Source organism: Conger conger, chromosome 11 (assembly GCF_963514075.1).
Source record: "Conger conger chromosome 11, fConCon1.1, whole genome shotgun sequence".
NCBI lineage: Eukaryota > Metazoa > Chordata > Actinopteri > Anguilliformes > Congridae > Conger > Conger conger.
Window position 1 is genome coordinate 20,977,520 of NC_083770.1, and position 25,129 is coordinate 21,002,648.

Consider the following 25,129-nt stretch of genomic DNA (forward strand, 5'->3'; position numbering starts at 1 on the left):
GTCCTTCAGAATAACTACTTTAGTGTTGAAAAGCTTTAAAAGAACTGAATTTGTAAGGTTTACCTTCGGAGTCCACAATTAGATATATAATTATAAAATAATTACGTATTATTAATTGAATTACATGGTTAGAAAAAAAAATCCCTCGCATCACGTTTGCAGATTTTTATCAACTGCTGAAATGATCTTGCCAAGCTGTGCTTTTTATGTATGAAATAAAAGTTGAAGAGAAACGTTGATTGCATGCTGCTTTTGGCCACATTTCCTCCCACAAATGGTGGTGTATTTCGCGTAACTTTTTGCATTAAAGGGGTGGCCCTAAAACCCCAGTCTGGCCTCAACAAACAGCCAGGCTGCACACTGTGGGGGTAAATCCAAAGATTGTAGGGCCCTGCGGTTACGAATTGTTCCCGACTGTGGTTGTGTATTGTTTGCGATGCTGAGGTGCATCCAGACGGGGCAGCTAGCCTACCATGCTGCTGCCTAGGACAATGCTGAATGCTGAGAGCAGCGAGAGTGGAATCCAGCTGCAAATGCGGCTCCCCGTAGACACGTATTCTGCAGCCAGCGTGAAACAGGTGCAAGAATATCTCCGCCAAAGCGCTTCTGTGACTCAATTGTGTATTTAGTGAGCAAATGCGCCATGGACCGCTCTGCTAATTGAATAAGAGGGTGAAATTACTGTGCAGGAAGAGGCTCATTAAGTTCCAAAACTGCACAGAGCCTTCCTTGGCCTCACTTTTTTACCCCACCCCCAGGTTTTTTCCTGACAGTATGCCGGTGGTTTCACATGCTCCGAAGCTCTGGAATAATTTAAAGACTGTTCCTAGAATGAAGGCTTCACTACTCTGGACCATTCTCTTTAAGGTCAGTGTTTAATGATGAGCTAACCCGTATTTCTCACAAAAACAACAGCGGCAACACAAGCAAAATGCTCCATAACACTGCATAGAAGCATGGTAGACCTACGTTTCATTTAAGTCCTCGTTTACAGTTTTTCTCAATCGATTTTGGACATTTGTCACAACAAAAACGTCAGTCTCAGTACAGTTCATGAAATCACCACAGCAACAATGCATTTGGTTACAGGTCTCTGGCAGTTTCTCATTGTTTTCACACAAACTGCAAATGCCTATTCACATATTGCACAACTCTAAAGACATTTGTAATTGTGTGCTGCATTTATCATTAGATTCTGCAACCTCATGATAATAGTTTCTACATTTATCAGCTAGCCTGCGCAATAAATTACTGTCTCGCATTGACAAAGTAGCTCATTGCATATAATCACAGCACGCAAAACACCTCATACATTAATCTTTTATAAAATTACAGGTGATAGCTAGTGTGAACAATGTTTACAGTTCTTTTGTAAGCATTGTTCTGCAAACAATTGTAAGCACCTGATGTCGATCTCTTCTCACAGGCATGTCATCCAATTACTTAGTCCTGAGGAATACATACAGCTCTGTGTTACTGCTGTTGTAGTGATACTGTAAAACATGGAGCAAGGAGCTGCTACTCAAGGAAGGGGGTCGCGAATGGAGAAGAGGCCTCGGAGTTCCTCCTGAAATTAGAGCCACCGTTGTTGACCATGTAGTTTACCATGGTCTTTGTTTGGCAGAAGCAGGTAGAAGGGTGCAGCCTCTGATAAGCCAGCCAACTGTTGTGTCCATAATGCGGTCATTTCAGAACGAGAACAGGTACTGTAAATTCCATACTATATATTTAGTATTGGGATGTATTGTCATCTTCACTGTTGTAACATCTTAAATGGCAGGCTGCTGAACAATATGAACAATCAGTTTTTTTGTATACGTATATGATTAGCAACATTCTTTATCGGCAGAGTTCCCCCTGCCCCGCGGTAGTAGAAGAGTGTGGATTTTTACGCCTGAACAAGAAATTGGAGTACTAAACCTGGTCAGGGCAAACAATGCCATAACACTTCAGGAGACCCAGTGTGCTGTTGAGGGGACAACACTATTTTCAGGAACATTGCCTCGGTAAGCCTATCTACTATTGACTGTGTGTTGAGCAGAAATGCTGCTCCTATGAAAGCTCTATTAAGTTTCATTTGAACGCCACAACGACAGGGTGAAAGTGCTCGGGCATCTATATGTACAGGTACAGTAAGACCATACATTGCGGTTGTCATACATATTTTTACTGAGCAATATGGGATGTATCCGTAAACCGAACATGCTACAACATTCAGAATGAGTTTGGTGATAAACATTTCCTGCAAAGGTTACAGTAATGTTGACTATATTGTTTTTAGAGGGTGTTGGAGCTGGATGGAAGTCATATTTCATATACATTTGTGTATGCAGATGAGGCGGGCTTTAATCTCACCAAGGTCCGATGACGTGGCAGGAACATCATTGGCCACAGTGGATGTGGCTGGGCAGCATGGTGGCAACATTACCATGTGTGCTGCTATATCTGAGCAGGGCATGCTCCAAAATGTTCCAGCCATTGGGCCCTTCAACACAGATGGGCTTCTGCTGTTCCTGGCAGGGTTAGTCAATGCTCTCATTCCCGAGATTGAGAGAGGAGTGGTCAGACCAGACTTCCCGAATTGTGTGGTGGTCTGGGACAATGTCAGATTTCGCCAGTCCAGTAAGAGATTGGTTTGACACCCATCCAAGGACGCTCATGTTGTTCTTGCCACCATACCCACCCTTCCTCTGCCCAGCTGAGGAGTTTTTTAGAGCGTGGAGGTGGAAGGTGAACGACCCATAGGCCACATGACCAGATGTCATTGCTTGTGGCGATGAGGGCTGGCAGTGACCTGATGCTTACTGTGGGTGGGTGCAGTGTGATGCTAATCTAGATATGTGGCCTGAAGCAGCAGAGAGAATGGATGCCCTATGAGGGGGTACATTCATATGTTTTTTTCAGTATTACTGTAATGTACTGTTGTCCATGTAGTGTAGTTACTGTTGATTTAATTTGTTAGTACATTACTGTGCCATTGAGTTAATTACAATTTCAGTTGTCTACCGTAACATATACAGTATTTATTGTTAGTACAGATGATTATAGGGCTTTTTCATTTCCTGATTTGGTTTTCATGTTTTTGACTTGGTCAGTAAATACATGAATATACATTTTTTTCTTGTGTGTCATTGCGGTGTTTCACCGTTGTTCTGACTGCAGTTTTGTAAATACCACCATTGTAAAGTTTTGATAAACAGAAAGAAAATATTGTGGAATAAGCGTTAGTAAATAATGAATGAAATCGAACCATTTGGTGATGGTGTTGAATTGATTGATCAGCTTTGGTCCTTTCTGGTGCAGTTAGATTCTATTTAGGGTGTTTTTGGGTCTATTGCACTGGTTTGCTGTTGTTTTAAGAAATACATTAACTGTTGAGAGAAATGCTTTAACTGTTGTGAGACTGACTTTTTTGGTTTTGACAAATGTAACAAATCGAATGCGAAAACCTGTAATTTGTAGATGTATCTCTCCCTCTAGTGGTGAAACAGATACAAAACAATTATACATGGAAAGCAAAAGCTTGAGGTGAAATCTGCGGTAAATAAAGGCTATGATCAGACAGAAATGCACAAATTTGAACAGCTCATGTATATTGAAGCCTGTAGTGAAACTGTAGTCATGCCACAAAAAAGGTTGTGCGTGCATGTTGCTGTTACACACACACACACACACACACACACACACAGTGCATAAATACTTACTTGCTGAGACAAATGGACGCATAATCAGATGCATACTATACATGGAAGCCCACTGCTGATGTGTCATGGGGGAAAAGGTCAGATACACCCTTAAATTAAGTTGGACTTTAATGACACTGAGTGGCCCTGTTGCACAGATGTTTGCTAATGGGGTGTGTGACAGCTACAATCGCATGATAAATGACTCTAAAGAGCATACTGCAGCAAAGCCTTTACATAAATGTAACATTGGCTGCGTGTTTTCCAATCAGACGCCCACCCTTTCTATTCAGGTCAGCACTCACACCTCTGCCACAGCCCCTCCCTTAGTGTGGGTCAGGGAACGCTTTCCATCACCGAACCGCCCCCCCCCCCCACCCCCACAGGTTCTGCTACGGCCAATTGCGCACCACAGCGCCAGTCAGAAATTGCCTGGTCCAGATTACACACCGGACCTTGAATACAAACATTCCTCATTAAGTGTTGGTATGCCAAGGATCTCTTCTCAGAGCAAAAGGCCATTTAGTGGGTGTATTTAAAGTGAAGGGAAGATTGCAAGATGTTATGAAGGTAGTTGATATGATTCAGGGAGAGCTTTATCTTAGATGATTCTTTAAACTCACTCATATTTCACATATTTAGAAAATATGTCACAACAAGAAGATTACATGCTAGATGCTTGTGTGAAATGATAAACCTTTAGTGGACAATCTGCAATACACATAGCGATATATATATTTTTTTTAATTATTTTTTTATTTTATCAATAGAAAACCAAAGCTTCCTCTTTCATTTCCTTTTCAGGACAAGGGGCCATTGACCTTTTTTGATTATACACATTACCTTGTCTCCAGGTCTTCAGACACCCACAGCACATTTTCCAGTTCAATTGAGGGGTACATTTAGGCCCACTTGGATTAGCACATCAAGATAGTCCAAAAAGGTACACATAGCTGTTAATAATACCAGGGGGAAATCTGTGTTTTAGATCAAAGCTAGCTTAATTTCAGACACTACCCGTGAGCTTTGGGCTGACATTCATTCCACATTAAAAACAGCCACATGCTATCCTGCTCACTCCAATGTGTTCCTTTGGCACTGAAGCGATTGTGCGGTCTTATCTTTCCTCGTTCTGAATAGCCATTATAGCACCTCAGCCTTTATCATCTTGGATGCCTAAAGCACTGCTTATCGACACGGCTCATGTTCCGGAAGTCAAGTGGAAGCACTTTCTCGGGCCTAAGAAGACCATCAAAACGTATGTGATGACATTCTGCAGAGAACAGATAAAACAACAGCTATTAAGCTGTCCATCCAGAGGATATGAAAACACTTTTTCCTTTCTGTTTATTTATTTATTTCTTTATTTTTATTTTTTTCATTTTGTCGGGTTGTACTGTTGACAAGACACAAAGAGAGGTGATCTAAACGGACACCTAAAGCAGTATTCAAAAACAGTATTCTGTGTTGTGTTCTCCGAGCTGAAAAAATGTACTTTACCTAAATTACACTTTCGTTTGTCATTGAAATAAGACTGTATTTTTCTGAGCAAGATCAAGCGGAAAGAGCTTGATTACCAAGCCCTCACATCAGACCAGACTTCCATTTGACTTTTACGCTCTTATAGATCCATTCCAGGGGTGGGCCTATCGACTTGTGCCAGGGGGGCTTAAATATGGATAAAATAATATGAACCCTTATTTCTAGGGCCATGTGTTTTTACTGAACACAAGAACAGGGAAAGAGACTTGCATTTCAGTTCTGGCACCAAACATTATCATTGCAGTTGTGGTAAACAGTCAAAAGAATGCAATCAATTTTACAATTGCTTAGTCATTACGTTTTTTGGAAGTGTTTTAGAACTCCATTGCTTTCTCTTGCCAGTAGTGATTTTTACATCAGCATGATCATGTTCATGACATTAGAGTTTAGCGGATGCTTTTATCTAAAGCAACTTACAGTTGATTAGACTAAGCAGGGGACAACCCCCCTGGGGCAATGTGGGTTGAAGAGCCTTGCTCAAGGGTCTAACAGCTGCACAGATCTTATCATGGCTACACTGGGGCTTGAACCACTGACCTTCTGGGCCCCAGTCCTGTACCTTAGCCACTACAGTCTGCCCCATTACTATACCTGATTCATGACAAGAGGCATTTAGAAAATGTTAGCAACAACAAGAAGTGCTCATCTTTTTCATGAATTCACGTTCCAAAGAGAACCTGAATACCTAGAGTGAAACAGATGTCAGCAAAACCTTTACAACCTACCCTCCATAAAATTCATGAATTATATTTCTTTGCTTGTACTGTCCAAGGCAGCATGGATGCTGCAGTGGGTAACACTGCCGCCTCACAGCAAGGAGGTCCTGGGTTCGAATCCCGGTCGGCCGAGGCCTCTGTGTGGAGTTTGCATGTTCTCCTGTGTTCGTGTGGGTTTCCTCCGGGTACTCCGGTTTCCTCCCACAGTCTAAACACATGCAGGTTAGGCTGATTGGAGAGTCTAAATTGCCCGTGGGTATGAGTGTGTGAGTGAATGGTGTGTGTGCCCTGTGATGGACTGGCAACCTGTCCAGGGTGTATTCCTGCCTTTCGCCCAATGTATGCTGGGATAGGCTCCAGCCCCCCTGCGACCCTGTTCAGGATAAGCGGGTTCAGATAATGGATGGAGGGATGTACTGTACTATTCAAAATTGAATGTATAAAGGCGACCAGTCTAACTTCAGATGTTAATATTTGATCATGTGTGTGTTTTTTTAATTGATGTCAGACATCGGCCTGGAACTAGAAGATGTAACTAGGGACCATGTAAGGCTTTTTTTTTATATCCTCTTAAAAATATGACAACGCAGCAGATATAAAGCGATAACTTCTTAATCTCATCCAAAATGCAAACGCTTTTTCCTGAGAGGCTATACAAATATGCCAAGCGTCCATTCCAGAAGAATCCACAGTAGAAATAGTGCAAGTTGCGCAAATTCAGTTTATTTTAATATACATTTCATTCGAAAAATATAAATTCTAAAATAAATCATTTCACATCATGTGTATGTTTGTGTTTATTCTAAAAAGTCACCATAAAAATCGATGGAAAACAACATCAGTATTTAATACACTAGAATTAACCTCACGTCTCAAATGGTTAATTTCAGTTTAGAATTTGTCGGACATGCTGATATAATGTATCTGATTCCGTTTAGACTAACTACCCTTCCCAAACCATAAGTTAAAATAGATTTTTAAGCTTGAAAATAGTGTTAACTGGGCAGTGCTTCAGCACATTGGTTTAGGAGGAGGGGGTGGGGGATCAAAATGAATCACAATAACAATAGACAAAAGAAAATTGCAAGCATCTTGGAATTACCCAACATACCGGAATGTACAAGATATACACATACATAGTCTGAAACAAGGCGTACGGAGCACATGCAGGCCATTTTACGGACGACATGCATATTAATTCTCAGTGTCTTGAAAACCTTATTTATTTCAGTATAAGTTATTAGTATTTCATACTTAAACCCCTGGAAAACCCAGCTAACTATGAACTGGAATAAAAACCATTGGAATTATTAAACAAGTATATAAATAAACATTTGCTTTAAAAAAAGCCTCAAGAACTGAAACAAAATGTCTAAGAACATGTTTTCTTATATTTGTGGTTTGCTATTGGTTACAGAAAATGTCCCATTTGGAATATGCCGTAAACTATAATTTGTAAAGACTATCATTCATTAGGAACTAATGACGTACCTTTCTGGATCACTGTATTACATGTGATTTTAAGCCACTTAGGTAGATAATTTTGTGCAGAAATAGCAGTTATTTGCACAAGTATATTTTGGCTGAACAAAAATATTGGGTTCTGTGCCAGTTATTGGGACCAGTTGTGCAAAGTGAACTGCTTAGTTTATTTCTGAAGTGATATAGATATTAGATACTCACGTGTAAAGCAAATTTATTGTAAAATAAATGAATTCCCTCATTTATTTGCATTACAATTTCTTTCAAAATGTATCATTCAAAATGTGTACAGCACTGCAAGTTCAAATAAAAACAAAATGGCAGCCGAACAAGCTCTTTCATGGCAAAGGACAGCAGTGAACCCACAAATACTGGGAACTTAATGCTGAGTGTTTGACTTCACAACACAAATCCTACGCTGTTTTGTTCACAGAAAAAAGACAATACTGTATTGTAATCCTGACTGTGATTTTAAAAAAAAAACATAAAAAAATCTGTATCAATGGCATATTATCAACATAGACCATAACATCATGTAAAAGTTAATAAATTTACCATAATTAATCTGAATTATATTATCTCTATATTACAAATATTGCTTTCTCTTTTAATACATTGAATCTCATGAATACTTTGTCCCAGAAGAACTCTAAAAGACAGAAAGGATATTAACAATATTAAAATTCCATGCTGTGCCCTTTTATGAAATCAAAATAATAGTATATTACTTTATAGAATGCCTGGCATCTACAAACAAGAGGTAGAGCTACAAAACAGATCAAAATATTATTTTCCTGCTACAGGAAAATGTAATTACAGTAATTTATTTTTTTAAAACAAAGAATAAAACGTTGAGACAAGGAAGATACAAAAACAGCAGGTTAGGCCATAGGCTCACTGTCATGCACAACAAAAAGCTACCTCATTTTTACTGTTTTTCAGAAGACAGAACATTTTGCATAGTAAGGAGTTAGGAGTGTGAGACAGCTGATTCTACTGTGCAGAGAGGGAGATTTGGGAAGCACAACGGCAGTTAAGATTTCTTCCCATTCAAAAAGTATCTATGGTAAGTGGGTATGAAGCACTGTTCTCTTCCTGTTAACGTTCGGTTTGTTCTCCTGACAAAAAACAGTGTTCTGCATTCTTAAAACGTAATGGGCAACTTCAAAAAACAAAATTACAACTATTCCGTCTACGCAATTCACTTTCGAAAAAGAATCACATCAGTTTTGATTGCTGGAAGAATTTTTCAGAGAGAAAAGAGCTTAGAAATTCAGAGTTTTAGGCAGGTCTTCTGAGTTTGCACAGGGATTGGCCGGCTCGTTGAAAGAAGCAGGACTCCTATTGGTCAGAGGGACGTCTCGGAGCCCCGGCTTCTCCAGAAGAAACCGTTGTCTTCTGGCTCGAGGTCTATTCTGATCTGAGGCACAGATTTAAAGGGATTTCTCTCAGGACTGAAAAAAAAACAGGAAGAGCACAATATTTAGTACAGGGACATGTTCCACAAAGCAGGATTACTGAGTTAATAAATTACATTGAGTGGTAAATGGACAGCATTTATATATGCATTCACGCTCACACTCCAACAGTGATAGGCTGCCATGCAAGGCACCAAACAGCTCATCGGGAGGTATTGGGGGTTAGGTGTTTTACTCAGGGACACACCCAGGGCAGGATCGAACGGCAACCCTACCAGACCACTGCTCTTGCCGCCTGAGCTAATGTCACCCCATAGAATATCATGTTGCCCCAGAGTAGAGCCCAAAACCTGGAACATGAACTGAAGTCAAAAGAGCTGTTCTGGGCACCATTGGACTTGGCTGTGGAATAGTCAGACTTAGGTGCCAAATTGAAGAAGCTTGTTTTGATTACATCCTCCTCCTTGAATGGCAGATGACTTACCTCGACAAGGAGTTTCCCTGGAAGTAGTTCATCCGTTCAGCATGACGTGTGTCGTTGTAGGAGAGATGGGGACTTTTCTCCTGTGGACAGACAGACAGACATGTGGCCTCTGGTTAGAAACAGCCTGGGCTGACCTGATACAGGGGGAACTTACTTTAGGAACGTCCACGTCCTGTTCAGGTTCAGCTTACTTAAACCAGTTTTCAGAAAAACCAGTGACAGACGGCGTCCTCTAGTTTCCCATGTTCCTCGTGCACTTTGAATATTATTGACCTGTGCTCTTATTGCTACTATTGTTAAATTGTGCATGTGTATGCATATCTTGCCACTACACATTGAATTAATGTATCTTGTCAAAATAGACATGTATACTGTATAACAATGTGTGGCTGATATACTGAATATTTCATGCAAATTATATGATCTTGGGATTCAAATCAAAAACAGATCGAGATTGCAAAGTGCACGTTTAGCTAAAGGAAGCAGCAACTATGAAAGAATGGATGTCCTGTCATTAATAATTAATTAATAAGCAATCATTAATAATTCATGATATACAGTTAGGATATGTGATATGATATGATAGTCTTTGCTTTGTATGTTTTACTGAATAACTGACCAATTTGTACGGTACTGATATCCGAGAATAAAAACAGTAAACTAACAACATGCATATGAACTCTTACACCAAGTCAAATTTGCTGAAGGTATATTTAACAAAGCAGCACATACAAACATTTTTCACATGCATGGTGCTTCAAACACAAAATATTAAAACAGCAAGGTATTTCAACACTGCCAAAATCATGCTTTCAGATCCAATTCAGAAATCTGAAGATTAAACCCAGCAAACCATTTTTGTCATACGTTTACACAAAACACTGTTTGCATGATTTTTTCACAATGTATAACTGTTTCTCGATGGCGGCACTATAATGCTGAAGGATGAGGTAATGTTGAAATATCCATAATGCCAAACATCAAACATAAACATTCCATAAAGGCAGGCACATGAAAGGAGAAATCAAGACATGTGCAATCCGTGAGTGTGAAATCAAGCCTCAGGAGAAACGGCAGACACGGAAGCAGCAACATGGAAGCAAGAAGAAGTTAGAATCCAGGAGTCAGGTGGAATGGAAACTCGGCCAATCAGATCACATTCATGTCCGGAAAGTTAGACAAGAGCAGTGACACCTACTGATAGAGAGAAGACAGTTAGCGTCATGCAAGGGGGGTGTTTCAGCACGCAGACATGGGAACGTGCGGTGTCGTTAGCAGCTTCGTTAGCACGTTAGCATCCCTTGCAGGAGGGGAGTGAAAAAAAGAGATGGGGAGAGCTGATTGGTGAAGAATGCTGGAAAACCTCCCCCTCGTTCGAGCCACGTTCCGAGAGGGCAGACAGCGTCAGAGAGGGAGAGACACCCAGACACCGGGGGGCATCAGCTCTACTCACTGGCTGAGGGTTTCTCATCTAAGAAGGGTTTCTGCTCCATCATGTCCATGGGGATTTTAATGCTGGGAACGTTTTCATTGTACGGGTAGTCAGACTGTGGAGGAAATGCGCAGATAGGCTTAGAGCTGCAGCCACGGCCCTCCTGAGCCTGTATTTCAGAGCTGTAACTCAACCGACACCAATATTAACAGCACAGACAGGTACAGCATGTGTCTCGTTAGTCTGACAAGGGCCTGCATTCAATCAACTTCTATCTTTAAATTTGGCTCACCAACAAATGCCAGACTTTTTAAAAACATTTGGCTGTTTGGCGCTACACATCAGTGGTGGTTGAGGCAAATTTCTTACTCATCACTGCAAAGTGCTATATAGAATGCAAGGGATGATGTATTTGTCAAAAAACGTAACATTGCTTACTCATTTATCCCGCAAAACTTGGTGAAGAAACTCCAGCCACCTAACCACCCCCTACATCTAACTGGCTACACAATCCCTTTCATTCCTAACCACTTGGATTCCCCAGAGCTTCACTGAAAAATGTAACCAATTAAAGTATAGAATACTGCCCATGTCACCCCTTACTCTCCTTTCAGATGTTTGGAAAAATACATTTGGACCAGTCCTGGTTCAAATACACAGTTGTTCTTGATTCAAATACTTTACTGAGGTTGTATCAGAACCTATGACATACTCTCAAAAATGCAAATGCTGCCTTCTGATCCTCTTGGTTGGATCCTCCAATTGCACCAAGATCAATCGAGCACAGAAATGTATTTGAATCCCTGAACAATTATGTGTTTGACCCAGGTCTGATTTGGACAGAGAGCAGGAACCGTAAAGCACTCACATCTTCTCCTTCGCTGTCTGAGCCTCCCTTGTTCTTCTTCTTCTTCTTGTCATCTTCCTTCTTCTTCTTGTCCTTCTCGGGAATGACGTCATCCAGGAAGCTCAGATCCCGCTGGGAGAAGAGGTAGTCCATGGCTTTCCTCACTGCCACCAGGGCCAGGATCTGTTAAATAAGCATGGGATGGCACTGAGAACTTCTACACACACACCACAATCAATCATCCCTGCTGAAAAAACAGCCAAGCTAGGTCGTGAAACAGTTGGTAGCTGGTTGACCAGTTCAAAACAGCTCCCAGCTTGACATGGTTTAGTTGGTTGACCAGTTCAGACTAGCTCCCAGCTTGACATGGTTTGACCAGCTTCCAGCTCAGACAGGCTACCAGCACTAGCTGGTTGACCAGCTCACACCTAGCTAGACCAGCTTAATGACCAGCTTGCCCATGCTGGTGTATCAGATCATACCCAGCTAGACCAGCTTATAACCAGCTTTACATTACATCATAAACAATAACAGTATGAGTTTAATGCACAGCAGGGCTGGTCCTGGGGATCTGCAGGGCCTGCTGGTTTCCAAAGCTCCTCAGTGGTTAATGAATCTATTAGTACAGTTTGATCACACAGTTAACTCTCCTCACCCTGGTCTAAGAACACACAGATGCCAGTGACCCAGGTCTATTACTGGGATGTTGATTTTAGGATTAAATCTAAAATGAGTAAACCCAGTTAAGAGTTTTATGGTAAATGTTGCTTGTAAGTTTTATTCTCCTAATACATCATGCTGAACATGCCAATGATAAACCTGAACCTACTAGTTTTGTTCATATGCATATGTCTAAATCCACACACCCATATTCCATAAAGACATAATGTGAAATATGATCACAGTGAGTTTGCTGTTATGAAAATAGGATTAGGAAAATCTGTGACATAGCCTAACAGAGATGCCAAACAGGAAAAAAAAAACTTGCTGTGTAACCAAAACAAGCTTCTTAGGTTCAATTAGGCACCAAAGTGTGACTATTCCAGTCAAGTCCAGTGGTGCCCAACCCTGTTCCTGGAGATCTACCGTTGTGAAGGCATTCACACCAACCCTAACAAAGCTCACCTCATTCAACAGCTAGAAGAGTGTTGCCAAACCCAGTTCGTGTAGGTTTTCACGTCACACAATGCACATCTCATTCAAAAAAGAAAAGGCAGACATTGCCTAGCTGAATGGCCTGTTATCGCCATTATGTTAAGTTATGTTAACAGCAAGCTTGTTCCTCAAGATCTACCAACCCGTAGGATTTCACTCCAACCCTAACTAAGCACACCTCATTCAACAGCAAGAGATCTGTGAGCTGCATTAATACAATCAGACACACCAAATTAGGGTTGTGATGAAAACTTACAGGACAGTATGATCTCCAGCACTGGCAGTGGGAACCACTGGTGAGTCATATTTCCTACTAGAGAGGACATTTTAAGTCTCTTTTCAAGTCTACAACAGTTGTTAAGATAATACTTTTCAGCCCATCTCTTATTGAGGTCTTTCAGGGAGTGGGGCCACGGGGGCAGACTCACCATGACAGGGAAGACGATGGCAGCGACGGTGGACTTCAGCAGCCAGAGCAGGGCCAGACAGAGGGCCTGGATGAAGGTGAAGAGGTGCACCTTTCGGAGGGGGACGTGACGCAGGTACACCAGGTCCGGCTGGTGCTTGGCCGGCATCAGGAGTAGCTGGAGGCGGTCCATGAACTGTGGAGAGGGCAGACAGCGTCAGAGAGGGAGAGACACCCAGACACCGGGGGGAATCAGCTCAAGTAGGAACAAAATGGCAGCCGGAGATTATTTCATTCATTCACATTTTGTGACCTTGGAATAATAAGGTTCTATCTGAGTAGATATTGAGCATTCTAACACAGGAAAACTGAAATGCAGGGCAAATGACAGACACCCCAAAAGTACTCTGAATATACAATCCTATTGCCCTAACATATTTATGATACTAAATCCTTATAAAAAATGTCAGTTAGAATGTTATAATTCTGTGGTCTTAATTTATAATTTATTTTTACAGGTAGTCTCGAGACCAAGATGCCCTTTGCGAGAATAACCAGTGAACAAATACTAATAGTAATTGTCATTGGACTGTTCATCTATACTACTTTAACCCTTTGTCCAGAACATGTAAACAGGTCATAATGGCTGACGGGTATAACGTTCTGATTTAATCTGAATTCTGATTGGTTGGTGAAGAACTGTACGGCAACCAATCGGCATAAACCGTATATATTTAAATGTCATTGCTGTACTGCACGGCAAAATATGAAGAGCTAATTATCAGGAGACATTTTGTGAAAAACAACGAAAGTGTGGTAAGATTAATAGGAGGATAAATTATAACATCCACAGGTTATATTGTTCAGCACTTTCCACATAGATATAGTGTACATACAAGCCTTTGAGTCTGACTTCAGTACAGATGAGCAACTGTGATCACTCCAGTTAATGCTGCTTGTCACTAGTCCCGCCCACTGCACGTCACTCACCTGTACCCCATTGAGGGAGGCCACGCCCATGTAGAGGAAGACGCCATACAGCACAGGCATCGGAATGAACTGAAAACAAACGAACAGTTCTGTGAGTAAAATTTACATCCCCACCCTGGGTGTGTTGAAGTGTCACTGACCAAGATACCTAACCCCCAATTGCTCCCAACAAGCAGATTGGTACAGGTATACCTCGATTTACGAAGGGGTTACGTTCCTAAGAAACAGTTAAAAAAACAAAAATTTCATAAACCGAACAGCATTTATCATTGATTTAATGATAAAATGATAACAGTTGATAACAATAAAGGGAAAATATATATATTTAGGCCTATGTCCATTCATTGGTAAATCATCGGAACATCTGTGTGGTTATTAAATTAAAGTAATGACTGAAACTGCAATGGCAACTGTTAAAACACATTTTAAGTTTGTAACCAAAACATGGCTGCCAACGTTGTGCTTATGGCCAGCAATGTGCATGGATGTAGGCTAGTGTGCCACCAGTCACTGTATAGAAATGAAATGATCAGTGCAACCGCAATGACTGAAAAGTAGAAATTTGCCTAGCGAACTAGTTGATCAATACACGGGCAGATTTAATGTTCGGTTTGTGAAGTCCACCTCTCTTCCATGCTTAAATGTAATGTCCATTTTCATATCGAGGTCACTTTCGCTTTTTGGCTGGAGTAAATTGAGTAAATCCCGGAGCTTCGCCCTCCATTTGAGTTTAAACTGGTAAATGTGCTAATGCATAAAATTAGGCTGCTGATGGGAAAGTGAAAACGTTTCATTCCAGTAAAAAGGTTTCAAGCACTAGAGGGCAGCATTGAGTTGGGTCTGTTGCAATGTCTGCTGACTTTTCCTAGCAAAAATGTTTTTCTCCATGTAAACTTTTTTTAAAGTGAACATTCCATTCGTTAAATGAAAAAGAAATGTCTCTAAAATGTCGTGTTCATTAATGTGAAAATTCTTAAATAGAGGCATACCTGTACTTTGCAAGGCACGCCTTTCACCGTTGGAGTGTGAGTGTGAGTGTGGGGATGGGTATAAGAGAGAATCATTGTAAAGCGCTTCGGATAAAAGTGATATGAAAATTCTGTCCATTTACCGGAAAAGCAAGAACTTTGGAAAATTCAAGGGGCAGTTGTGGAATTGCAACCATATAAGCTATTATATGAAATGTAGTTCATTAATTTACCAAAAGCAACATTTGAAGGTGGGAAATTTGAATTCAGCAGAAGCTTTGTGCACTACTCCAAGATATTACAGGTTATGAAGAAGAAGTATTTCATATTTCCATGAGGGGGAAGTCTGTAACTAAAAACACACTAGAAACGAACCTTGAGGATGGGAGCCATAAAGACGGACAGTCCGGTCAGAAGGAACACACAGATGCCAGTGACCCTCTGCTCCCTGTAAAAAACACAACTTTCCTGTTCTGAGGCTGTAATTTCATTGTCACCACTTCTGAAAGGAACGTTAAAATCGACACAAATTCACAAATAATTCCATTCACTTTAATGTTCATTTTTATTGTTATTTTCACTGGTTAATCCTGTTCATGGAAGCATAAGAACATGGAAAATCTTTGATACGGTGGTACATGAGGACATAAAAACACCTTTTTGATTTGAATTCTTTCCTATTTTTGACAGTTGACTGCTTGGCCAAAGTCACACTGTGTAACCGGTACTCTAATTACATAAGTCCCCAGCCTTGCCTGCAGGACTGGACCTTCCCGCTAAATCCATTTGTGTTTGTTCAGCTAACAGCTGCAGCACAAGGCACCTCCTAGGGCTAGGGCAATAAGCAATTTTCCTCCCCACGCAAACAGGCTGGTATGTACACTGTACACTACACAAACCAGCCAACAAAGTCTGCAACTATTAACTATTTAACCAATCGAGGAGTAGGTTTTTTGGAATGTGTAATCAGAATCAAAAAGTCAGCAACTCTGTTGCTTTCTATTACCAGCAGTGGTAGTGACATCTGCATTAGAATGTTCAGTTAAGAACATTCTAATCATATATTATTTTATGATCTTACACCTTAAAAGGTTAAATAAAAAACAGGATCAACAGCCTGTTAAAAATCATATTTAAGATCCGTCTCTCACATCATAAGAATACATTTGACAAATATAGTACTATTAATATCAGAGATAATGGGCCAGTTTCACAGACACAGATTAAGACTAGTCCTACATTACATTTAAATGGAGACTCCATACAAAACCAAATTTTTAGTCCAGGACTAAGCTTAATCTCTGTTTGTGAAACTAGCTCAATGTATCCCAATACTTGTGTTTGGCTGCAATTTCTGACCACAAGAGGGCATCAAACACTCAACAAAGGAACTATTATCAGAAGCCAAAAAAGTGACCATATCAGAAAAAAACTGTGCCTGTTTGAAGGTAGCGCTGGTCCTGCAGCCATCCCCGGGGTGGATACCCCGTGTCTGCTTACCTCACTCCCAGAAACTTAGGCTGTTCCCCGGGAGCCGATGTCTCGGTCTCCATCTTCAGACTGTCGATGTGGGCGATGGAGATGACCGTGGCTGCCACGTACCAGGGCAGCCCCATGAAGGAGCAAAGGATCATCAGCACTGCCACCCAGAACAGGTCCAGGTGGTACCCCGCTCCTTTCTGTGAGACAGAGGGAGGGAGAGACCACCGTTACTGCACTACCTCTACCTTACACCTCTCCGGCCAGCGGAGGATGAGCTTCCCTCTCTACAGCCGGGTTCCTCCTCACATTTCTACCCATTGGGGAGGTTTTTCTCACCGCTGTTTGGGGTTTTTTCTCCCCACTGGGGACTCTTTTTTTTATATGTTATTGCTATGTTTGGCCTTGTTTTTGCCTATCTGTTGAAATAAAAAGTGCTTTACTAATGGAATACGATTCAGTTGAAAATCCTGGTGATCATCAATTGAACAACCATTTCCACCGAATTCTTACATGGTAGAATGTTGAGACAGGATTCCTACATGGTAGAATGTTGAGACAGGATTTCTACACAGTAGAATGTTGAAACAGGATTCTTACATGGTGGAATATTGAGACAGGATTCCTACATGGTAGAATATTGAGACAGGATTCCTACATGGTAGAATGTTGAGACAGGATTCCTACACGGCAGAATGTTGAAACAGGATTCTTACATGGTGGAATATTGAGACAGGATTCCTACATGGTAGAATGTTGAGACAGGATTCCTACACGGTAGAATGTTGAGACAGGCCCAGCTGATGCTGAAAAGCACATTTTGTCTCCAGCACAATCCTGCCTTTGTGCCTTTTTTTGTCATTTCACATCTGATACTGTGTGTGACAAAGAGGGACATTTAGATCTGTTGCCGAATCACAAGGTCGGCAAGAAAAAAGGAACCCAAACATGCTGCCAATGTCAGTGCCCTAAAGACAACTAGATAGTTCTGTTTTGGGAGTTTAAATAAAATGTGTACTACATTCAAAAACATGGGGGGCATTGTTTTCACTAAGGGGCACAGGAACTCAGCCACTGCAGGTAATTTTCCGGAACATGCTTTGCCAATTGCCTCCATTCAGAGTGAAATATGAGCCCACGCTGTTTCAGCTCCAGCAAGCTGAGACTGTGGACTGACCCTGGGCAGATGGAGTTACAGCGCCATCTAGTGGAACTGCCAATGCTATTACTCCAGTCTCAGCTTCCTTAAGGCACTCATAGTCAATACATTCATAGCCAAGCACTTCAGTGTGGCAATAACACAGGATCATCAGTCATATTTTTAACGTTTTGTTTGAATCCTTAATGGTTCATGCAATTGTATTAACATTTTTTGTCTCCTGTTCTGTCCATTGTAGTGTGAGTCAGGCTATTATGCACACTGCAAGCTAGGCTGCTGTGTTATAGGCAGGTAATTCCAATCAGACAGGAGGTGTATCTCTTACTGATGACAACTCCAGCCTGTGTGTACCTGGAGCACTTGCAGGAAGAGCAAAAGCAAGACTAATCTGTGAAACCCTTCAACCCACCCTAACCCTGATAGGACAGCACTCCTTGGCTAATGTCATAGCTCTTCTGCACTCATGGAGAATGCCTTTACTATCTTTCTAAAACAAGAAGACTTTAAACACTGGGCAGCACAGCACAACAGCACAACAGCACAGCCTCACAGCCTCACAAGAAGGAGGTTCTGAGGCCACACATTGTGTGAGCCAGATCCTCTCTGTGTGGAGTTTGCATGTTCTCCCTGTGTTCACATGAGTCAGTAAATCTCAGTAATGTGCATTGTCCCTCTCAAGCAAACTATTAGATTTAATTAATAATATCTGCAGGAAATGATAGTTACTGTACACTACAATGCAGTTCCATTGCAGTATGTGTATGACATACGTTCTTGGTCCTGCGCACGCCACAAAGAACCACAGACAACCTCGTAGTCACGACTCCACACCTCACGCAAGCGTTGTGCTTGTAGCGATAACGGCGGTAAGTGACTCACTTTGAGCTTGTGCTCCTTCCTGTTGACGATGACGGCGGTAATCTGCTGGTCCATGAAGAGCAGGATGGTGACAAGGAGAGCGGGGAGAGCCGAGGCCAGGTACACCCACCAGGGGTTCCCCCCGAACGGATACACGAACCAGCCTCTGTGCGGGCTCGTGGGCTGGACACAGGACACACAGCGCGTTAGGGAGTGTTAATCAGCTGAAATGCATCAATGTACCAGTCAGATTCAACATCAATCCGTGGAACTAAAAGGCATTTCATATTTATGTTAGGAGGCTGACCCAACATGCTTTTTTCCCTCTTTTTGGAACCAAAAATATCCGTCCAGGCGGGTTTCTAAATTCCTATAAATCTCCGGTTAGGTTTTGCTTGTTCCATAGACAATATTTACACAAACAAACAGCCTAGTATTATGTTTATTGTTTACCACCTTCCCGCCTGCCCCAGTTCTTGAAATCCAATATATCCAATTCACCCTAATGTTAGGAAGTTACTTTCTGATTAAATTGCCATGACAGATAGTTGACTTTTCAATTTCTGTTTAGAATGTATGGAACTGTGATTTATTCATCAAAAAATGTTGAGATATTTTCCCTCTTTGTCTGTTTTTCTATTAACTAAGAAAATGTATGGAAGTGAATGCCAGCAAGCACATTGACAAAGTTGAAGACCTACAGTACAAGTTCCCCGCCGTTCACATGGTCATAAAGGCACTTTACAACAGCATCTTAAGAATATCCTGGGCCTGCTTTTCATAATTTATGAGCTCATGAAGAATGCAAAAATCTGTATGCAATGTACATTAAAAGCACATGCATATTAAATGTGTGTAAAGGTGCACACGGAGGCCTGACCTTGAATTCGCTCGGCACGATGAGTTTGGGTGTGTCCACTCCCACCAGGGCGTCCACGCCACAGAAGATCAAAATGGCCAGAATAATGGCAAAGTCACTGATGAGCTTCCTCACCTGGGAAGAAAGACCTGGTTTAGTATACACAGCAAAAACAAGCAAAAAAAAGTCAATCTCAACAAGTATTTTAGTGTTATAGTGAGATTTATTTATTTTACTTTTTTGCCAAAATGCTGCCTCTAATATTGACTCATTTCAAGACTTGCTAATGAGCTAAGACAATTTAAATTGTCTATGAAAATATTTCTACTTTAGAGGAAAAAAGATCTTAAGTCTCATTACGAGACTAAAATTCTTGTTAAGACTTTTGCAGTGTCGAACAACTTGTTGAAGACATGTTATTTGCACTGCGATGGACTGGAGACCTGTCCAGGGTGTATTCCTGCCTTTCGCCCAATGTATGCTGGGATAGGCTCCAGCCCCCCTGCGACCCTGATCAGGATAAGCGGGTTCAGATAATGGATGGATGGATGGATGGATGTTATTTGGATTGTATTTTACACCATAAACAAAACAGTTTCCCTTCCCATAAATATCTCTCCAGGCGAATTAATTTCCCCATATTTCATTAGCTCTTGCATGTCGGTTCATGAAATATGTGATTAGAATGTTCTTCACTGAATGTTATGCTGATGTAACAATCACTACTGGTATTTGGAAGTAATAAGAGTTCTAAAATACTTTCCAAAAAACCTACTCTTCAAAAGGTTAAAAGATACCAATATTCACCATATGGAATGATCAGAGAGTTAATAAAGGGTCCAGAACAGTGAAGTCCTGGGAATGTCTCCATTCTATTTATTTAAGGCTGCTGGATTTATCAGAGCCTGTGGCTATGAGGCTCATAAATCATTTTAATATAAACCATAGATCAACACAGATAATACTCTGAAACTCCAGAGGAAGTTCCTTTTAGTTCAATCTTATACCCTCCAAATGAAGATTTTGGTTTATATCCAACCGCTGAAAATTAAATAAAGTACTGTATATCGTACCCGACAGAGGAATATCTATAGTTTACCCTATATCCTGCATGCCAAACAGGCGAGGTTGGCTGAAGCTATCTACACTTTGAGTTGGGCTATTGTTACTTCATCCATTACGAGCACAGCACTGGCCTTAGTGCACCCTGATATGAATTCAAAATACTTTACTCCCACAGAGTTTTTTCTTAAAGTACCATGGGAGTTGCAGTTGCACGGAACATGGCCTCTCACATATTAAAAAAATGAAATGTGGCCAGTTTGGGCACAGTAGCTGCATATCCACTCACTCTGGTGGGGAAGAAGGGGCTGGTCTTGAACTTCTTCAGACACATGGAGCAGGTGTAGGTGCCGAAGAAGAGGATGAAGGACATGAGGGTGATGTCAGGGACGTATTTACAGGCCTTGCCCACCAGCTCTCCTCCGTACTGCAGACACTCTGACTTGGACAGCGAGGACCAGGTGGCATTGAAGGGCTAGAGGAGAGCGTGTGATGCACACAAACATTAATACAGGTGTGCTTTCACTCAAAGACAGAACCAGGATTAATGATGGTGACACTGTGCCCTGGATTTAATCTACATCTCTCTTTGATTTCAAGAGTCTCCAACAGTGACTAATAGAAATAAGAAATATTTGAACCATTAGCAATAAGGTTGCTACAGCAATTTAGTTGAGCTCAATAGATGATATACAGCACATGCACACATACACACACAGAGATATGTAAGCACTGAATGCATATGTATATCAGTTCTTGCTGAAACAATGGCAACCATGATAGTGGATAAAATGCGTTCATAAAGAGTTAAATTGTTGTGATGTGACACACTGGCGTTGAAATGAAAAGCTTTTATACAAATCAGCAGGCACTGGTAATCTGATTTCTTATTAAACATATATGCCAAATCCAGCACTCCCCAAACGCATTACTGTAAAAGAGCACACGCACAATACCAGAACTGGAACAGTCAGTCTATATTATCTGCGTGGTTTGAGCTCATGAAGCCCTGCATTCTGCCTACACCATCTGCAATACAATACTACCACCACACTCTGGCCAACACAAATTTGGGGCCATTGACAATCAGTTGAGAAATGGGAGCTGGTAAAACACAGGCAGTCCTTTCAGGGATAGATGGATAGTAGATTTATAGATATAGATAGATTTATACCCAAAGCGCTTTACAGTGATGAGGGGGAAAATTTGCCTCAACCACCACCACTCACCTGGGTGATGCAACAGCAGCCATTTTGCACCTGAATGCTCACCACACCTCAACTAAGGTGGAGAGGGGGAGATCTTTTTTTTTTTTAAAGCCAATTTAAATCCAGGCATGATTGAAAGAGCCAGGTTGTGGATTTTGCCTAGACACAGAGGAACCAGGGGATGGGCTCTTTAATATCAACAGTGAGTCAGGACCACAGTTTAACATTTCATGGGAAAGACACCTGCTTAGCTTCAGTCAATCAGCAGGAGCAGAGTGCATGGTGGTATGGCTGCTGGCATATATAGGGCGATCACAGAGATGCAGACAGGGATTATATTTGGGCAATACGTGTGAATGAGTCCGAACTGAAGATAACATATAAGTGTCCTTCGCTGAAATGTATTGTTTCAAAAAGAGCACACGCACTGATAAGCTCTCAAGTCAGATAATTCCCAATGATTTCCTTGGGAAATTTGGCAGGACTGGTTGTTTTTGCGATATGACTTCTCTAGAACAATATATGTGTCACTATATGCGATATTATGGGAACATTCTCAAGACATTATCTCTACTGATTCGCGTTAAAATGCTACCCAAACATTCTTGAACTTAGTTGGGATAGAGTCACACCACTGTGACCTTAAATATGACTCACCATATCAGTGTTGTTAATTATCCAGGTGGTGGTACCGTCCTCCAGCGAATCACTGTAGACCCCAGAGTTATTGTCTGGGTGAGGAAACAGAAATAAAAAAACTCACTTTAAATGCTTGAGATCGTCCCAATGTTGCCAAACAGAATATATCTCCAAACAAATCTAAGCAAAACATCCTCCCGAGCTGGAAGGATCATTTCTTAAATGTGTAAATGCCACAAGGTTTGATACCGCAAAGACTTCCACCCTCTTACTGCTCAAGGTGCATTGTGGGGGAGTGGAAGTGTAGGAGTATTCATAATAACAAGGCCATCTTATGAATCTATCACCACCTGCAATGAATACATCTGGGCTAGATAAACCCACATATGCACAGCTCAATAGTGTGATTGTAATATAAATAATTAGCACAATGTACCCTTAGAAAAACAGTACTGCACCAATTACACTAGAGTAAAAATGTGCCTGCATGATAGATTACACATACTGTAATAATGCTTCTCCAAAATAACTATCCTCAACACAAATTTGCTGTAGCACAAAAAAATAAATAAATAAACAGCTGTGAAGTATTTAGATGAATGGCATTCCATTGGCAGAGCATAAAATCTTTATACTGTAGATGGAAAACAGCACAGTGAATTTGACTTTTAAGTGCACAACAATATCACACTCAGTTTCAGTGACTAAGTATGCTTAATAAGCCGTGGCTAAAGCCTGGTCCATTCAAACAGGGATCACTTTAAATAAGTGCATAAATAAATGCACACTTGCTCTAATGAGTTGTGAGTGCATGTATGACCACTCACTGGAGACAGGAGACCGGGACCGTGAGTATGAGAGCTGCTTTTGATTGGTGCCAAAAGAGAATTTAGAGGGTAACAACAAGCCAATCAACATTGGACACATAAGGAGAAACAGGATAGTGAATGATTTAGCGCATAGTAACTTAAATATCATGTCGTAGCATGTCCTCAATATGTTAGCGAAGGAGGGAGAATGCTAGAATACACATGCTCTGCAAAGCATGTAGCCAGATGCTGCTTCTTTATCCCACAATCCACCTGAAACATATACAGCTGGCAGAGACAGACATTAGGCATCCAGCGCACTGTAGGAAACTCTATGGTGAGCTCAGGGGCAGAACATATATGTCTATGGGCAGAACACCCTCCAAATGAAATACTCCCTCTCTAGGCAACATGGGGAAGCGCAGGGGACCAGTAGGACTGGGAGAGGGGAGACTGGGGGGTGGGGGGTTACATTTGTGTAAACACATACACACACACACCCGCACGCACACACACACACACACACCCGCATGCACACACACGCACCCGCATGCACACACACGCACAGACACACACACACACACACACCCGCATGCACACACACGCACCCGCACGCACGCACACACCCACGCACAGACACACACACACACACACACCCGCACGCACACACACTCACAGACACACACGCATACACACGCACAGACACACACACACACACACACACACACCCACACCCACACACAGACACACACACACACACACACACACACACACACAGCCTCATAGCTTGGGTCGGCCTTCACATATAAGACCTGACTGGGACTCCTAACATCTCAGCATTTCCCAAAATGTGCTGTTCCTCCTGGCTCAGCCCCTGTGATACCACAGTGCAGAGGACCCCAGTCAGGCACCGGGCTGCCCCGCGGGGGGGGAGACAGACAGCAGGGCAGGCTTTGACGAAGACAGCTTGCTGTGGGGACCCCCTCTGCTACCAGTCTATTAATCGCCCCCTTCCCCACCCCTGCCAGGAGGGGGATTACACCCCCCCATCCCACCAGGCCAGCTGCGTCACTGCGAATCTGCCAAAGTCCCACGAGGCACTCAGCTGTGTGTTTCCACTCAAATATGAGCTGAAAAAGCAAACACCTGCACCAGCCAGCACACGTGTGTAACACCTTTCACAACACCACTCGCATACCAAAACTGCATCTGCTATTAGGGATGTCATGATCCAGATCCATTCATCTGCTACAACATGCAAAAAATTATCCGTAGAATTATGAATCATAGCAAAATATTTATTTAAATGTCTACAATCCTACGGCAGTTTGCCCCCTAGCAACATGATTGTTTATGTTTCCGACTTCATCTCATCTTCACTCATGCTAGTGCCATTTTTTCTCCTGGCAAACGTGATGTCAGTACATTTTTGAACTCTGAACCTTGAATATTTGTGTGTCGTAACAGGATTGTGTAAATTGGATCATATATAGAGCAGATAGTTTCTGACTATTTTGGATCCTTTTGGATCGTACCTTAATTAGTGATATTGCCAAATATCAAACTGTTGTCTCAAGAATCAAAATTATATCCTTGCGTGTTGAAGCCTAAGGGATACACCATTATCTACTATTATGCAAATACTACTGCTCATAGACGTAATGCAAAGGAGGTATTCATGTATCTACATCATGATCACAATGCCCTTTACTGCTTGCCAGCATGATTCTATGTGAAAGCTGAAGATGAGTCTTAGATTAGACCCAGCTTCTCAGACTTGCTACACTGAAATGTGTTGATAAAAGGCCCCATACATATGTGCAGTCCGACAATTTATAATCCAGCAGTAATGTAACAACAGCATTATGAATTATTACAGGAAGGGCAGGTTATGCAAACCAATACATTTAATGAATTTGCTCCTAGCTAACTT

General features: G+C 41.6%; 1 protein-coding gene across 1 annotated transcript in view; it reads right to left on the reverse strand.

Annotated features, from left to right (window-relative positions):
* Positions 1–6,642: 6,642 nt before the first annotated feature.
* slc4a4a (solute carrier family 4 member 4a) overlaps positions 6,643–25,129 on the reverse strand; it is an 82,309-nt gene continuing 63,822 nt past the window's right edge. Inside the window, exons 15-25 of the mRNA XM_061261848.1 lie at positions 22,406–22,479; positions 20,830–21,015; positions 19,500–19,613; positions 18,641–18,802; positions 16,624–16,802; positions 15,499–15,571; positions 14,156–14,224; positions 13,188–13,361; positions 11,626–11,787; positions 9,326–9,405; positions 6,643–8,877 (exon numbers count right to left, since the gene is read on the reverse strand). Of these exons, the coding sequence (XP_061117832.1) occupies positions 8,772–8,877; positions 9,326–9,405; positions 11,626–11,787; positions 13,188–13,361; positions 14,156–14,224; positions 15,499–15,571; positions 16,624–16,802; positions 18,641–18,802; positions 19,500–19,613; positions 20,830–21,015; positions 22,406–22,479 (1,379 nt within the window). The 3' untranslated portion in view covers positions 6,643–8,771. The remainder of the gene's footprint in view (positions 8,878–9,325; positions 9,406–11,625; positions 11,788–13,187; positions 13,362–14,155; positions 14,225–15,498; positions 15,572–16,623; positions 16,803–18,640; positions 18,803–19,499; positions 19,614–20,829; positions 21,016–22,405; positions 22,480–25,129) is intronic.